Source organism: Tenebrio molitor, chromosome 2, assembly GCF_963966145.1.
Source record: "Tenebrio molitor chromosome 2, icTenMoli1.1, whole genome shotgun sequence".
In the NCBI taxonomy this organism is placed as follows: Eukaryota; Metazoa; Arthropoda; class Insecta; order Coleoptera; family Tenebrionidae; genus Tenebrio; species Tenebrio molitor.
Genome location: NC_091047.1, coordinates 5,862,935 through 5,879,957, shown reverse-complemented (window position 1 = coordinate 5,879,957; position 17,023 = coordinate 5,862,935). Strand labels below are relative to the sequence as shown.

Sequence of the window (17,023 nt, the reverse complement as noted above, 5' to 3'; positions counted from 1 at the left end):
GAAACGCTTGTGATTTTTCGACTTAAGTTTTTAATGAATTTAAGATTGTCAAAATTGTTTCAAATTATTGTAAGCTCGGTGCTTCGGAGGATCCGCAGGGTGCAACGTCAGTACCAATATTTCTCCAATTGAGAACAGAATACGTTGAAAACGCTTGTTGGTGAAATCAGCGCCGACACAGTGACGAAATCTGAATGTATAATTAAAAAGTAGCATTTGTTGTGGAGTTATTACTTAAAAAACAGTGATAAAATCGATTTATAGTGTTTTTTATACTTGTGTATGCATAATCAAAATCCAAGAACTCGTCAATGAATCGGTTTCAAGAACAATTTTATTTCCAAATTTCAAGAAGTGGGTGGGTCACGTGCTCGACCTTATATTTTTTGCCATAATTAAAAAATGAATTGCTGTAATTAAATCAAAATTTGCGGTGTACCTCTTATTTCGTTAATTGACCTTTTGATCTTTCGCCGAAACTTTCAGACAGTTCAAAAAAATATTAATTGCTTCAAACGAAAAATGCTAATTTGAGGTTTTAAACGGATTCAAAATATTGTTTGTCTCTGTGTTTTCATCTTGTTTCAGTACAGATCAAATTTCTTTTAGTTTTAAAATGAAGGTGTCAGACATTTTGAAAAGGTAAAAAATGGCTACTGGTTTACGCGTTTTCCACAGGTTTAATTTCATTTTTTTTATTGTAATATTGCTGATTTACGACCGCAATAAAATTTTATATTGGCAGGCTCTTCGTGTCTGTCATAAATAAAATCATAAATGCTTGTAAGCTGCAGTCACTGAACCAATGGACCTCTAATGTATTTTTTGTCGACACGAAGATGTCTTAAATAAATAATTCCAGCTCTGAAGAACTTAAATTGTTGTTTTATTTCCCTACTCCACACGCAAAGATGAAATCAACGACCAATTGTGCGAGTACGATGGTACCCCAGAGATCCTTGACCATCGCTAGTGGTCCACTTGACTTTTTCCCATTGAAAATTAAATTCACCCACAATCTGCAATCCCTCCCAACCATTAGCTGCATTATTAACACTCAATTAATTGTTGAAATGACCGGATAATTGTTAACAAGATTTTGACATTTCCTCTTGTCAGTTTTGACGTTTCTCGAACATAACCTCAAACCCAAATATCTTGTACAAAATGAAAAATTTCAACATAATCAAGTCCTGCGTGACCCTGTTGGTAGCAACGACACTGTCCTGGTCGAAAATCTGCAAACCGTCCCTCCGCTGCAATCATTTGTCCTTCCTCACCATCACCATCACGTCTGTCATCGCGATGGAGCGCTGGCGCAACGAAAAAAACAAAACGGTAGAGAGGATCCACAAATATGCAGACTACTTCCAGTCGGTCTTCCTCCTGCCCGGCACCACCACTTCCATCTTTTTGTCCTGGGGCTACAGTCAAACATTTTCTTGGTGCTGGACGCTGTTCCCCGTCTTGCCCTTCCTATGGTACGCAAAGCACGCCGAAATGGACATGGTAGTAGACGAGCAGTTGAACGATTTGTGTTTAATTTCCCTAACGGTGGTGTCCCTTTGGGAAGAAAACTACTACGGAGTGGGGACCGCAATTTTCTACGAATTGAGTCGCTTTTCTTACAAATATGGCGATAACTTCAATTTGCCTCATATCGCTTGCGGAAATTATTTACTTTGTGCTTTTACTTGTTTTGCCGCAAAGGCTCTCGAACAGGAGTCACCTAGTACCTAGTGCAAGCTTAGAAGTGTCGCTCTGAGTGCTGTGGAATAAATAAGCAACAGTCTGGCGTGGTCGTTTATATTTATAAGCCGTTCAGCAAAGGAAAAGTAAGATTGACAAGAAATTACTGGGATTTGCCCACTTTCCAAATACATAAAATTCGAAGAACAGTCGTTTAATTGGCAAAATTTAATTGCTTCATTTTTTCCAAACACATACGTCTTTCTTTTGTTCGTTACTTGTTCAAGAGTTGGCCAACCACAGACCTTACAATTACATTTTTTACCTCGCCAGATTTGATGCTCGTTGCTTTTATTTCTGTCGTTGGCTAAATTTAATGACTGACTTTCTTCCCTTGATTGGTAATTTTCACGAATGAGTTAATATTTGTAAAAAAAATCTGTTATGCGTCTCGAATGCGGTTTCACTTCGAACTGGATGATTCTCTCTCTCTCTAAAAACGGAAACGTTAAACAATTCAGATTTTATTTTCAGAAAAAACACGGATCAGGTTTTTGTTAGACCGAATGTGAAAAATATTTTCTAGATGTCAAGGTTGTTAGCAGCAATTATTAAATAAATTTTTGACTGTGGCTTTGAAAAAAAGCAGATTTCGCAGTTGTGTGACTGCAAAATATTTGCATTTTTCCCAGAAGCGGATTTCTAATTAAAGTCTACGGGTATAATCGATGTAATTATAAACAGGTGCAATAAGGATTCAGAAAAACCTGTTGTAAAATTTTACGAAGAAGATTATGTCATCGCAAATGTCTTGTTAGTACTCGAAGTGGGGAAATTCATCTGGGAAAGTCCATCAAAGTACGTGCTCAAATACACAAATCTATAATTTAATCATTTCCTAAACAATCCGCTTCTTAAAATCATTTTCGAATTTTGGACGCACCTACTTTATTCTAATGATGCAGCTGCTGGTTTTTTTTAAATAAAGTGGTAATTATAGACTGGTTTCAACCCAACAAGATCTAAAAGATCAACAAACTAAAACTTTCAGCGAAGAGACTGTTAATTAATTTTTGTGCTCAGCTGAACTGGTCGACAGAGAGTAAAATAAAAGCGTTAAAACTGTAAGAAAAAACATTAAATCAAAAATTATAATTAAGGTGGCCAAGAGTTTGTGTGGTTTTGCTTATTTGGGATAAATGCGCAGACATTAATTATTTAACAGGAATTAATTACTATTAATGTTAAATTCATAGTGTTCTTTTTACTGAACGGAACCAATTATGTAAAACGTCGTATTAAATTAAACGGTCACGTTGTTATGTCATTATGATTTTTTGTGTTAACCCCCAGACAATGGTAGATAATTTAATTAGAGGCAATTAATTGTTAAATTCATGTTTAGCTTTAAATTAATTTATTAAACATTTCGGTTGCAAATTAACAAGATAGAGGTCAAAAATGAAAAAAAAATTTTGACTGTTATTTAATTACTTATTTATTATGAATGATAATTATTTACGAGAATGATTCAAGGAGGTGCCCACCCTTGAGGCGCTAAACATGTTAATGAATGGTTTGTTCTAGCTATGTTTATTTATTTTTCATAATTATAAAAGTAATTAGCCACCCAAAGCTTATCGCGTAGAATATTTCTCGAATGTTTCTTGGTAACAGTTATTTGTACAAATCAAGTTTAATCAGTAGTCCCCCTTTGGATTAAATGACATTTTACTCCAAAGGTATAGATACTTTTCTTTTATTAAAAAAGCTTCAAGTTTAAATTAAACTACATATCTCAATATTAGAGGTAGAGTAAGCACACTTGCCGTCATCAAGTTACGTTTTGTAAACTTTGTACTATTCCGGACACGGAATCTTGGCCACAACTGACATTTAACTGACAAATATGTGTGAATTGGGCTTTACTGAATATAACCCAACTTTTGACTCGATAATCCCATTTCCATGCTTTTTTGATGTCACAAGAAAAACTTTAAGTGATTTTTAATAATTGTCATTCATTAATGACACTAATGGTTGGTTTACATCATTTTTTTTGGAAATGTCTATAAAATGTTGGCCAAGATTCCGTGTCCGGAATAGTACATGTATTCGATGGTTGTATTTCGCTTTTACAAATGTTTAAAGAAAAGAAATTCTTCAGGAAACTAAAAGGGTATGTTGAAATTTATTACAAAAAAAATCTAGATGTACAAAGTGATCAAAAAGAAAACAAATCAGAGCAGGCGTTGCAAATTATCGGCCATGTCGTTCAATGCATGGGCGTAGACAATTTGTGGTCTCAAACGCTACTTTATAAATTATAATAAATCATACCCCATCAATTTTAGATAATTGTGCATTTTATTATTATGTATCCAGCGATCAAATTAATCTGTAATCGAGTCATCCATGGATTTGAATCCGTATGTTTTTTGTGGTTGGTATGTCGAGATCTAACCTGTGTTTATTGGAGCGTGGAGTTCAAGTAACGACATACGATTTCGGATTCATGGATAACTCGATTATAGTCCGTACGCTGATAGAATGCACGTTTTGAAATTCTAGTTCCAAAACATAACGCAGTGAAAAGTACTAAACTCTCCATCTCAATTGTTTCACGTCATTTAGAAAACCGTTGTAGCCTTGCAAATTAACTCCCGCTAGACTTGTCTCTGTGTCTGTCTTCTGTCAAAAAACGTGCAATTCTATCAGCGTACGGAGTATACAAATTAATTTGATCGCTCTTTATTGTCTCATAATAGAGAAAATGTATAAACAAGAACAAAATTTTACATTCGTAAAAATGGGTAATTTGCTAGCTTTATTGCCAAACGCAACTCCACTGGTAAGTATTTATGGACGTTTCCTGTAATTGTAAGCAACAATTATCCCAGAATAAGTGGTAAAATGGGTTTTACCATTTAAGCTAAACCACAAATTATTAATAATAATATATTTTTGAGAGGTAGGCAACCAATAAAACGACTCCGGTAGCAAGTATACGTGTAGCGAGTATATATGTACGATCAAGCCAAAACAGACGATAAAACTAAAGATGAGGTGGCACTCTTGCTTTGTTTTCTTGTTGATAACGTTGTATAAAGTGAATTACGATTTATTCAACAAACGGACGACGAAAAAAAAATATGAAAAAGATTATGTCTTCGATTAATATTAATAAATTAATTAATCTTTTGAAAATATGTAATCCAGATTTTCTCTTTGAACTAACTACAGTCACTTCATACACTAATAAGAAACAACAAGAAAATTAGCAAAATTCGCTTTATTGGTTGATTGTACTATATTTGTATAAGTTATTTTTACACTGTGAACATATAAAAACGTGTTGATTTTCATAATTTTATTGTCATCATCTAGTAAAATTAATATTTGACATTAACAACGGATTTTTTTCCTTGTAAAATGTCCAAGTTTTAACGTTAGAAACAACGTATTTAAAAAATAACGCATTAAAATTCATAGCGTATCTTCAGCAGTTATTTCATAGTAACAAAGCAGCGTCAGCAATTACAAGTTTTGAAAAAAAATAAGTAAAGAATCCTTGATAGAAGAAAATACCTGCTCGGAGCGAGTACGTTCTTCAAAAAATATTGTTTATCTCTTTGACAACAACCAATTAAGTGTGGGGATTATTATTTTGTGGGCAATAAAATCACAGACTGTAGCTTCGGCTGTTGTATAATTACTAGGGTTGGGTATTTTCGTGGGAGGGTCCGTTCCTCACTCCCTTCCCAAAAGCGAATTAATTTGCAGTCACAGCTCGTGTTAATGATGTCTTGTTATATAAATTCGTCGAACATGGCCGCATATGATGGTGACAAGGTTATAATTCAATACTCTCGCTTCCGATTATGTAGGCCAATAAACGATATAATCAACGAAATGCAATATTTCCCATTCGAATCACGTGTCGACTGTTACTTTCCTCTAACCCCCTTTTAAACGTCGCTACTTATAAGATGGAAGTAATACAAAGCACGCATTTACCGCCGACGTACCATGAAGCTTATCAGTGCTGTGATATTTTGTGCCTTCGCGGTGGCGGCGTTGGCCGCCGAGAACAAATACACCAACAAATACGACAACGTCGATGTCGACAAAATACTGAACAACGATAGGGTCCTCACCAACTACATCAAGTGTTTGATGGACGAAGGACCCTGCACGTCGGAAGGACGAGAGCTGAAGAGTGAGTACCGAATTTGTACTTCCTGAATTTTACATTTCGGGTGTTTACATAAACTGTGTTACGAAACAACAGATTTTTCCAGAAATAACGCGCATAATGGCATATGAGAAGCGATTTCCTTTTAGAACATTTGACATTAGGCAACCATATCCTTCGATCTATCGATATTACAAAACCACTTTCTCTTCGACTTTCTCCGCGCGACACCCTATTGGCGCACCATCAACCGGTTTTTCGATTCATATTTTGTGTAAACAATGAATTAGGTCACAAACAGAAAAAAATCACTTTCCTTTATTAATGGTTTGTTGCATCGAAGAACCGGTAGATCCATAGTCAAGAATGATGAAAGCGACAAAAATTACATTAAAATTTTATTGCCATTTAATTGTGACAACATTTCAAAACTTGTCGGTAAAAAAGAGTCAACAATTTTAAAACGTAGTTTAATGCATTCTGGACAGGATAATTATGTTCTATGCTCGTAGATTATGACTTTTTGGGCAATAAATTACTGCAAACGAATGTGTCAACTCACTCTCGTCATTTACCAATCAGTTTAATCTGAAACCGTGAATCGTAAACATAATTATATCATTAAATCTGCAATCTATTTGTCGGAAACCAAATTTAACTCTAGTGACATCAAAATTGGACAACTTTAAGTTTTTGAAGCCACATTTTATTCAAAAACATTTTGGTCGTGTGTCAACTTAATTAAAACACAATTCAGAATGCAACAATCGTTTTGTAAACATTTAATTATTTTAGTGCTAGCCCAGTGACATAACATTAGGTGTATTTTGGGTTGCATAAACAACCAATTTTAAATAACTACATCTTATCTAATATTAGTATCTATATAAATAAGTTTGTTGGCAAACGTTACTTTCATTTGAATTGTCACAATAATTTAGTTACCGTAAATTACTGCAATGGACTAGTGTATTTTGGGTTGCATACCTAGAATTTCTTCAGTTATTTTTTTGTAATTCAAACTTTCAGCGAGTTTAACAGGAATTATAACCGCCAGATTTTAACTTTGATGCCGAGACATCAAGAGAGATTTGCTCATAACTCGTAGAAAAATTTGAATAATTCCTCACGCAAGAGGAACCTCTGAACTATTACAGTCACCTCTGAAAAGCAGTTTAATCGATTTACACGCAAAGTTTATTCCATTCCACAAGAGGAGAAATTGTTTGTTTCTCTGCAGCATTTCGGTTAGGTTTAGTTTCACTTTCCGGTTTGACAGCAATCGCAATCAATTTTGTTTACTTTCAGAAACCTTACCGGACGCGCTCAACAGCGGTTGTACCAAATGCAACCAAAAACAAAAAGAGACAGCAGAGAAAGTCATCAGGCACCTGTCGCAAAAACGAACCAGAGATTGGGAACGTCTCACCAAGAAGTACGACCCTGACGGTCAGTTCAAGAAGCGCTACGAGGAACACGTGGCCAAGGCTGCCTAAACCAGCGTCTTAATTCGTTTTTTTTTATTCGTTCCTAGTATTTTTCTCTTGTTATGCAGTGTTCCTCGTGCTTGTCTATTTTTCACAATATCGCCACCTTGTAAAATCCTCGTACAAACTGTCATTAGAATATTTTTATTCTTAATTTAATTTATCTAAAATAGAGGTGTACATATTTTTCTACTTATAAATTTATTTAGAATTATCTACTTCGTTAAGTAGGTAGGTTTGAGTAACATTCTTTATAAAACTTGAGTCTATGTAGAGTAATATCACTGTAGTGACTTATACGTGTGTCTAATTCTGCTTAACCTATGTCTTATCTGCTAGAGTAGAGTTAAATAAATACAGTATCACTTGAATTTTGATTGATTAGCTGTTCAGAATGTGCTCTCCTTCATTTCGAACGAGCTGATGAGGATATTCACGGCCATCAGGACTATGTTAATGCAGAGAACAACGTTGTTGGCTCTGTCGGCATTTTGATGGTCTCCCTCTTTGTTGAGGTTGAGTGTTGTTCCCAGAATGACGCACAATATTGCTGCCACCACCTTTGCAAGTGAAAGAAAAAAAAATAAAAATAAACAAAAAAATAAATAAATAAAAGCAAGAAATAAATTAGAGTTCTGTTTTGGCGGTAACGTTAAAGCGCAGGGCGGGATCCAGCCCGAAGTTCATTTTAATAACGTCGCAGAATAAAGCCCCGGTCACAAAGCCCAACGAAACGTGGTGCAAAACCCAACCCAAAACGTTTAATTTTCCGTCCTCGCTACTCTGCAATAGCGCAACCACTATCGAGAGCAAGGCCGCCGTCACCTATGAAAAAATACAGTGTTAGGCAACAGTGGGGACTTGTTTCTCAAGCAGCAGGAGAGTGTCGTCCTCCTGCTGAAGAAACGGAGAGTGGGGCGAGACCGGTTGACGTCACTTTTGGCGGTAAATTCGAAAGAGAGAAACAAAAACCGAAACTACGTCTTGAGCGGGGGCTCCACGTGCTCGTAGATCAGCCTGAGGGGCTGATTCGAGTATTCGATCCCGAATCCGGAAATAATAATGTTGACAATGGTGATCAAAAAAATAAAAATGAGGATGACATCGTTGAGGATAATGGCGGCCGCGTGGTCGCGGTGCTTGTTAATGTTGAGGCCTCCGATGATCACGAACAAAATGGCGACGATCAGCTGAAAGAGAAAAGCGTCTTAGACGGGGCTGAGGTCGGGGCTAAGGCCAGGGGGGTCGAAAATTGCGTATCTGGCAACGGTAGGGTCGAAACAAGAAATGACCAGATTGAGGACGGTTATGACGAAAGCGAAAATCGTTGTGATGTGGTTGAGGAGGTTTGCGGAGGAGTGGTAGTCTTTGAGGTGCAACCGGCAATCCCTCAACAGATGCAGGCTGAGGCACAACAGCCCCACGGCCACCTGCGGACAGTCAACGCGTGTAAGGCGTGCCGACAGGGGGAAGTACGCACCTGCAGGACGATAGAGATGCTGATCAAGCACAGCATCAGGATGTAGAATTCGTGCTTTTCGCCGACTTGCAGGACGTATTTGAGCTGGGAGGCGTTGGCGGTGAGGAGGGCTACGTCGAGGAGGCCCTGCGCGATGGTCTTCTTCGTCGCATATTTGTTCGCGTCCAGAGATTTCTGAAACAAACAGATGTCAATGTGAAGCGCGGCGGTGAAGTCCTACCAATATGTCAACCCCTTCGCCACTGATCGTGTTTTGCAAACCGCTTCGGGACATTGTGCCTTTGAACTGCGGCAATCGGCACGTTGTAATCGCTGTTGTTTACGGTAAACATTATCAGATTTGTGTGGTAGTAGCGAGATGATAAGATAAAAACTCTGATGATATTGAAACATTACTTTCGGAACAATGGATGATAGCATAAACAAGTCGAAAGTAGAAATCGATATCACTTTAATAATCACACTTGCAATGGCAATCGTTCGATTTGAAATAGTTGCAGTTATTAATAAAAATAAATTATTTGAAGAATACGTAAAATATGGGTATAATCCAGTCTAATAATTTTTTTTTCTAATAAGTAGGTACAGTTCCTGCCACGGAATTTTGGTCGTCACTTGATATTCCATTGACATGAGATGTAAAGCAGTCCTTAGGTATTCGTAACCTCATTTTCTGCTATTACAAGACTTGTCATTTTGACGCGGATTGACTTGCATGAAATTTTTGGATTTCAATTCCACAAGTCAATCATAATGACAATAAAGCATGAACTACATCCATATTTTTTAAATTGACATGAAAGTGACGGCCAAAATTCCGAGACCGCAATTGTACAATTGTACTAGATAACGGGTGTTTTTTTAAATTTGGCGTCGAAGTAGGCGTTGAACTGTCGATTGTGAACGCACTGTACAGGTTACGGATCACGGATCAGCTGTTTAAATCTTACGTTTTTAGAGAGTGGTGCGATCTCAATCGACTCTCCAATGCCTACTTAAAAAAACACCCTTTATTTATTTTAAATATTATGATTATTCATTTAAGGAGAATTGTTCGGCCCAGGTAGGTATGATATTGTAAGGTTCAAAAAATATAAATACAAATTCTTAATGATTCCACTAATGCAGTAATTATTTCTTAACCAGTTTTTAAGGTTAGATAATTTTTAACTATAACTCAGGACTCGTTTAACATGAAAATTAAAATCCCAGCTTGATCTTCGTGAAAATACTCCAAGAACATCTTATTTTATGTTGCGAATTCGAATAATATAGGAGAAAACCACAAAAAATATTTACAAAATAAATCTAACCTTATTGACTCAATAATTTTTGAATATGTGGTTAATTGGTTATCTAGACATTAAATGCGTACTTTTCAAATGTTTTATTATGAAAAATTAAAAATATTTTTCTGATATTAGCTAATTGACAGAACAGAGAGGAATTATTATAAGTTTTTAGCAAAATTCAAACAAAATTTAAAATAATGACAATCAGGGAAAATGTACGAGTATTATTAGGTACTACCAAATGTAAAAAAATACAACGCTACTCTCTTATCCTACGATTTCTCATGTCCGTAAATTCATTTAGGCCCGGTTGCATAAAGCTTAGTTAACATCGTGTCAGCTAGAGTTAGAACTTTTTGTAAAGAAGCCATGTCATCGCAGTCGCGCGAGGATTGTTATGACGTCACTTATGTATCCCCGCCAGTGGCGTAGCGTATAAATCAATTTAAATTTGTTTTCACAAATAATGCTAATCATACAACACGTAAAGATAGCAATACTTACGGCCTTCAATTTCCACAAAGAGAGTAGTTGTAAAAACAAACTCCAATCACTCAGATAGCACAAAAGACATCGGAAAAGTTACAGATAATAGGATAATACGACGCCAATGGAAAAATCTGTTAATGATCGACAGCTGCACATGCGCATTCTGAAATTTACACAAATTGGTTCCTGCGTCGATGACGACATGGCTTCTTTACCAAAAAGTTCTAACTCTAACAACGCGTCAAGTCGGAAATCCGTCCATTTGATTGGCTGATTCAAATTCAACGTTAAATATCCCCCAATCAGATCGCTTGACAGTATGTTAACTTTAACAACGAATTGAATTAATTAATTCAATTAAAAAATGACAGTCTAAACTTGATCCAACTAATGATAGTTTTAATTCTGTAGTACGAAATCCAAACTAAATTATAATAATTCAATGGAAATCATAGACAATGTAAATACAAATTATGTATTTTAAATGGTTAGCAGCATCGATTGAAATGTTTGAATTTTCTGTTGACATTCAAAAAATTGTAAACGTTTGATATCGCTTATATGGTACCAGATTATTAATGAGTGGTTGTTTTAATTTGATAAGTGAATCATTCAAAAGTAACGTATTTTAAACATCACAAAGTGCGACACTTGGCCACTTCTAAATACCTACTTAGGTTAGGTTAAGGTTATGTGTTCCGATATTATAGATAATTATTTATTTCTCTAATCAAAGGAGTCCTCCCTCCTCCCTCCCTTACCTTTTAAGGCTCCTTGATACCAATTCTCAGCTAAGTAACGCTTAGAAATTCGCAATTTTTTTTTCTAAATACATTTTATAATTTCAAGGAAGAATCGATCCTGCAATTTTTCTTATCGATTTGTGTTCGTCACTTAACACAATATTCTTACAAAATTTCATAAACATTGCAAATTAAACGCCAAAATAGACTTATCTCACTTTGAACAAAAATTTCTATGATGATAGATGTTGCAAATTACTTTTTTCACATAATGAACAAGTTCTGCCATTAAGAAAAATGTAGCAGCGTGTCCGATAACATCGATATAAAAATAATTAATTAAAGATTTGGGAGATAACTTTTATGTGGATTCAAAAAAAAAATAACAGGTGTTCAATTGAAAAGTTCATCGAGTTGGCTTTGACTTTATTTTTTAAAAGACAACAACATCGTAAATCGTAAAGATGCGACAAAGATCAAAGCCAATTCGATGAACTTTTCAATTGAACACTTGTTATTTCAGAAGTAATGATAAAAGCACTTATGTATTATCATGTCAGAGCAGGTCCTTGTGAAAATTTTTGATTGGTTTTAACGATACTAGAAATTCAGCAACAGATGGCAGGCAGTGCCAACTAAACAATTGAAAAATGGAATAAATAAATAATTTTTGTCTTACTTTCGTGTTGTCTAATATTGTATACTTGATCAAAAGGATTTGGATAAGACTAACAAAAACTGGGTTCCTTTCATTTTTGTATAAAAATTTCCACTACCTACTGTAGCGCAATTATTATACAGAGTACTCCAAAATTCGTGGAACAAATCAATGTCAATTCATGTTAGAAAATTATGAGAAAAATAATAAATAAAATCCATATCTTTTAGATTTGAAGATAAGGGGGCTCAAAAGGTGCAGCTTTGATTTTATTTATTTTAAATATTAAAAAAGATTTTGGCTATTTGTTTTTTACTAGTCAGTGGTATAATACCTAATTCTGAATGATTGTGATCAGGTTTGCTATTATTTTCTTTATTATTTCCAGAATTTCCAAGAAGTGATTTTATGTCTGTTTTACCCCAAATAATATATGAAAACATGGCTTTGATTGTTTTTTTTTTTTATATCCGTGGATATAAAAAAAATGAAATATTTGCAGATTATTGAGATAAATGAAATGTTTTCAAATGTTGCCACATTTAGTCTAACAAAAGGTCCATATCTTTCACAAAAAAGCAGATATATTTTTTTAAACATTTTTACCTGATGTTTTTATGACTACTTAACAACGTACTGGTAATCTCTTCCTGAATTTTGGGGCACCCTGTATATTGAGAAGGAAAAAATTAATAAAGGAAATATTTTAGTGTTCCAGTAAGAAAGAGAAATTGTCATATTGGCTGACCTGAATCGCTTATATTTTATAAGCGATTTAATATTTTCCAGAATAAAAAAAATCCGATGTTTTGTCAATGCATATCAAAAAAAGTCGTTCCGAAGTTAATCATTCTAGAAACTACCTACTTTGTTGGTGAAAATGACGCATATTTGTATGTATGTAGTTCATTTTACAAAGCGTTTAAATTAATGAGTTTTATATCGATCTGTTTCTAAAAGTGTGTCATCAAGATGTTTGCGGAAGGGTATTTTTGTAAAAGCCACATCCAAAAAAATGAAAACTTAAAAAAAAAAACTTGTTACTGTAGTTTCAAAACTATCAATGTGTTTAATTTTTATTTTTTAAACGTGCCCAAAAAAGTAATCAATAATCCAAACTTACTCCCACATTTGTCTCCAACGTCATTATCTGAATTTACATATCTAAAACCTATAATCATATAATCAATAACGCTGAATATCTGAAAAGGTATTTTGGTTTGATCCAACAGATTATTACATTATTACGATAGAGACATATAAAGGACACGACATAAAATGTATGTATGTATTTAATAAATTGTGTAACTAGATCGACAAATAGTGTCGCTTACAATGAATTAAAAAAACTGTTATGGATTAGAATTTTTTGGTTATTACTAGAGTAGCCGATACTGAGTAGGTAATTGTCATATTAATTCTAGGTTTGAAAGATATTCATAGAAAGTTAAAAAGTGCCATTTACCAACAAAAATGTATTATCAAGTATCATTTCATTTGATGTAATGATCCAACCTAGTAATTTTTTCATTATTCAACAACAATTTGGGATTATTTGAAGCGTAGCAGAAGTCACGAAAGTACGACATAAAGTTTGTGATAGCGATTAAGCAATTATTCAATTAAAAAATTTACTTTACTCATCTTCAATAAAACGAAAACAATTAAAAGCACTCGAGTGCACCTTTATGACCGCTTTATCTATCATTTAAATTGCAACGATCACGACTTGAAAAATTTAAGGCTACAATTCCAAATCTTGTATTACTTTAGAATTTAGATAATTAATGTGAGCTTGCGTATCATGCAATTAGTGTTCATATTGCGTTTATTAGTGACGAAAGTAGAAGTAATTGGATCGACATTCTTGCAACAAGAAACTCTTATTAAGGCCACAGTATTTAATAAAATCTCCAAACACCTAATTTTGCAACAAAGTTTTCAACCGCCGTAGATAAAATCGGAGTTTCGCTAAATAACAGGAAGAGGTCATGGCCGTTACCTTGGTCCTCCAAGATGTTTTTTGTGACTGTTTTTCCTGTGATTTTATTAAAAAATAAAATTTTATTTAGGCAACCAACAATACTCCTCCATAAAAATTAAACTAAATATTTTGTCCCGAAGAGAATTACGCAAATCGAAAACCGATTAATTTCACAAAACTTTCCTCGTAACCTCAGCCTCTCAAAAAATAAAATTTATTGGAGCACACCGTACGCATGCATTTTTTTGCCACTTTCACTGTTTTGCGGTATTCTCACAATTAGAAACCAAAAAGGAAAACTATCTTACCAGGATATAGTCCGAAATGGTGTTCCCATCAGTCTGGGACCTTCCTGCATTATTTTCACCAGCCATTGTTCGACAATAACAACTATTAACTACTGCTTCAGATCAAGAAATAGATCGAGTATTAAACAATGAAATCAGGAAAGCTCACACAAGCGTAAAGATTAATTTTATCTTTCATATCTGGCCACCGTCGTTGACGCGTTTCGATCAAACTCAAACTATCGACAAAATAGGTGTGCTCTTGTACATCCTGGTACCAGGACTATCGGTCTGATGGACACAAGGTTACGTTGCGAGTCGCAATTACACTCTTCCTTTTGGTTACGCGGTGATTCACTTAGATTCTCTTTGGATTAATAGTGTGAAAGAAGTTTTTGTTGGGGATTATGGCGAGGCTCTTGTAACAATTGTAATGACACTTCAGCTTTCTAATTGCAGAATGCGTCAATGATTTCTTTGTAATTATTATGTAAATAAAAACATTGTCCATTGTTGACAGCAATTGAGATTTTACGTCGGCGACGTAAACGTTAAAAATGGAAAACACTCACCTGTGGGCGATAAGCATCGGGAGATACAGACATTTTTTAAAGTAGGAGGAAGTATTGATTAAACAAGAGCACTCAAACTTGTGACCGAAGATAATTGAACATACTGACTGATAAGGCAGTTTGATAAAATTCTGGACGGATTTGCGTTAATCTAGCAGCTAGCGATTACTACAACCTTTCCAACGATGCCACTAAAGTAGCTCTAGCTCGATCAATTCCACTCGACCAATGGTGGTGACTCTCCTCGTCGGTGTAATTGCAACAATTTGGGCTTTCAATGCAAACAAATGGAGTGACTAATAAAACCGCGACGGGCTTCAAAAACGCCCGCCAAGGCGGATCCCGACGAGGCACTCAAACCCCCAAAGACAATTTAAATTTTGTTCCGAGGGTCGATGTAAATATCAAAGTCTGTCGACCAGATCGAAATGTAATTGTCTTAATCTTAAGCAAACTATCTCCCACTCGTCTATTATCTGCGACTTTTACACAACTGCGACAAGAATGAAGAGATTTTTGTCGGTTGATGGCGTGTGAAAGGTGGTTTGAATATAAATAAAGGAGCCGGGGAGACGACCCCCTCAGTAGTCAAGATGTCTTTAATGAGGTGGTTAGTGGCGGTTGTCGCTCTGGTCGGGCTCTGCCATCAAGTTCAAGGCCAGTTGGGCCTCCCGGGCAACAACTACATCGAAAAACAACTCCTCTGCGCCCTTGATAAGGGACCTTGCGACGCCCTGGGCCGCCAGATCAAAGGTGAGGCTTTGTCAGAGAGCTGCCACGAGTGGGTGCAGTGCAGGGTCGTCGGACTTGATTAATCGAGGTGATTGTTTGTGTTTGGCTTTTGTTAGCGATCGTGTTTTGCAGGTGCCTTACCGGAAATTATCGGAAAGAATTGTCAGACGTGTGACACCAGACAAGTGGCCAACGCGCGCAGGATCGCTCGCTACGTCCAGACGAAATATCCTGATGTGTGGAACGCCTTGGTTCAGAAATATTCGGGAAAAAATTGAAAAAAAAAGAGCAAAAATGGATGGCCCATGAGGGGATCGAACCCGCGACCTTCGCGTTATTAGCACGACGCTCTAACCAACTGAGCTAATGGGCCGTTACGTTCCTGTAATTTCTCACCGTATTTATTCAGTAGTCGTTATTAATACTTTATTTTTAATAAATTTAATACATTTTTGTTTTTTCTTTATATATAACGGCGTATTACTGATAATCAAATCGACCACAAATAATAGCGTTATCAGCACCTAACCAGCTTCAAATTTTTAAAACATGTGTATTACTGGTTGCTTACCTAACAATTTGTTATTGCAATAATTATTACAGATTAATCACTAATTGATAATAGGTACAGTTACGGCTACGGAATTTCGTCAGTTATTTTACTGTCAGTTCGAAAAAACTTGTGTAGCCTAAGCTTTATTTTCATCATGACTGACATTCAAAATTTTTGTGATAGAGATTTTGTCACGCACAATGAAAATCAAAATGCCAACAGTAACGTTTTTAACATCCATGTCAAATATTCTAATGTGGAGTGAGAAATACCGTATAATATGTCCTCGGATTGAGTTGAACTCAATGAGTTCACAAGAGGAAATTTTTTAAAATTTTTGATTTTACGCAAAAACTTCAGAGGAATACCATTTTTTCCTTCATTTGAAACCCCCATTTCTGTTACTAAAAAGTCTTCTTCAACACAGAAAAAGACTTAACATTAAAATAAAAGAAAATGCAGAAAAAATGTTTTACTTTTTTTTAAAATCAAACGATACCTAATTGAATATTGTATTCTATTAACTCTCCGCCGTTTTCTGCACATAATTCAACTCTACATCGAAGTTCTTTAAAACTATTTCGAGTTTCTTCGATTGTTAATGATGCTACAGCGTTCCTTATGCGTTGTCTTACTTCTTCAGCACTATTAGGCAGATCTTTAATAGTAAATTTGTAGTAACATTTCTGCCGCTTCTCAAAATTGCCTCCGGTTTATTCTAACATTTAAAGAAATATTTAACACTTTGACATGTTACACAGTTTCATAGTTGTGATATTGATATATTACAGTTGATTGCAAAAAAATCGAGTAGGTACATCAAAGTTTCTATAGTTTACCTAATTCATCCTTCTTGTTGTCA

The 17,023-nt window shown here is 35.3% G+C and overlaps 3 protein-coding genes and 1 non-coding gene across 8 annotated transcripts; 2 read left to right on the top strand and 2 right to left on the bottom strand.

Moving 5' to 3' along the window:
- Window positions 1-5,701: 5,701 nt before the first annotated feature.
- NijC (Ninjurin C) lies at window positions 5,702-15,114 on the bottom strand. Of its 5 annotated transcripts, none has more exons than XM_069038348.1 (3): window positions 14,326-14,568; window positions 8,852-9,025; window positions 5,702-7,931 (listed from the first exon to the last, which is right to left on the bottom strand). In XM_069038348.1, the coding sequence occupies exons 1-3, from the start codon at window positions 14,389-14,391 to the stop codon at window positions 7,761-7,763; spliced, it is 411 nt and encodes a 136-aa protein (XP_068894449.1). In that variant the 5' UTR covers window positions 14,392-14,568; the 3' UTR covers window positions 5,702-7,760. The 5 variants fall into 5 exon arrangements, with proteins under 5 accessions (XP_068894449.1, XP_068894451.1, XP_068894448.1 ...); XM_069038350.1 differs by lacking the exon at window positions 5,702-7,931 and adding an exon at window positions 8,042-8,561 and having other exon boundaries at window positions 14,326-14,688; XM_069038347.1 differs by lacking the exons at window positions 5,702-7,931; window positions 14,326-14,568 and adding exons at window positions 8,440-8,801; window positions 14,877-15,114.
- On the top strand, window positions 5,719-7,742 carry LOC138123590 (ejaculatory bulb-specific protein 3-like). Its single transcript, XM_069038353.1, has 2 exons — window positions 5,719-5,908; window positions 7,193-7,742. Exons 1-2 carry the CDS (start codon window positions 5,719-5,721, stop codon window positions 7,378-7,380), a joined length of 378 nt encoding a protein of 125 aa, XP_068894454.1. The 3' UTR covers window positions 7,381-7,742.
- Window positions 15,115-15,379: 265 nt separating the features above from the next.
- Window positions 15,380-16,061, top strand: LOC138123591 (allergen Tha p 1). The gene is made up of 2 exons (XM_069038354.1): window positions 15,380-15,629; window positions 15,741-16,061. Exons 1-2 carry the CDS (start codon window positions 15,470-15,472, stop codon window positions 15,884-15,886), a joined length of 306 nt encoding a protein of 101 aa, XP_068894455.1. The 5' UTR covers window positions 15,380-15,469; the 3' UTR covers window positions 15,887-16,061.
- Window positions 15,908-15,981, bottom strand: TRNAI-AAU (transfer RNA isoleucine (anticodon AAU)). Its single transcript has one exon. It is a non-coding gene; the product is annotated as a tRNA-Ile (tRNA).
- Window positions 16,062-17,023: the final 962 nt, after the last annotated feature.

Bases quoted from the DNA above. Each gene is read 5' to 3' on its own strand.
- LOC138123590 (XM_069038353.1), top strand. From the start codon at position 5,719: ATGAAGCTTATCAGTGCTGTGATATTTTGTGCCTTCGCGGTGGCGGCG. The intron at 5,909-7,192 runs GTGAGTACCGAA...GTTTACTTTCAG, and splicing joins GGAAGGACGAGAGCTGAAGA to AAACCTTACCGGACGCGCTC.
- LOC138123591 (XM_069038354.1), top strand. From the start codon at position 15,470: ATGTCTTTAATGAGGTGGTTAGTGGCGGTTGTCGCTCTGGTCGGGCTC. The intron at 15,630-15,740 runs GTGAGGCTTTGT...CGTGTTTTGCAG, and splicing joins CCTGGGCCGCCAGATCAAAG to GTGCCTTACCGGAAATTATC.
- NijC (XM_069038345.1), bottom strand. From the start codon at position 14,391: ATGGCTGGTGAAAATAATGCAGGAAGGTCCCAGACTGATGGGAACACC. The intron at 9,026-14,325 runs GTAAGATAGTTT...TGTTTGTTTCAG, and splicing joins CCATTTCGGACTATATCCTG to AAATCTCTGGACGCGAACAA. The intron at 8,802-8,851 runs GTGCGTACTTCC...GACTGTCCGCAG, and splicing joins GCATCTCTATCGTCCTGCAG to GTGGCCGTGGGGCTGTTGTG.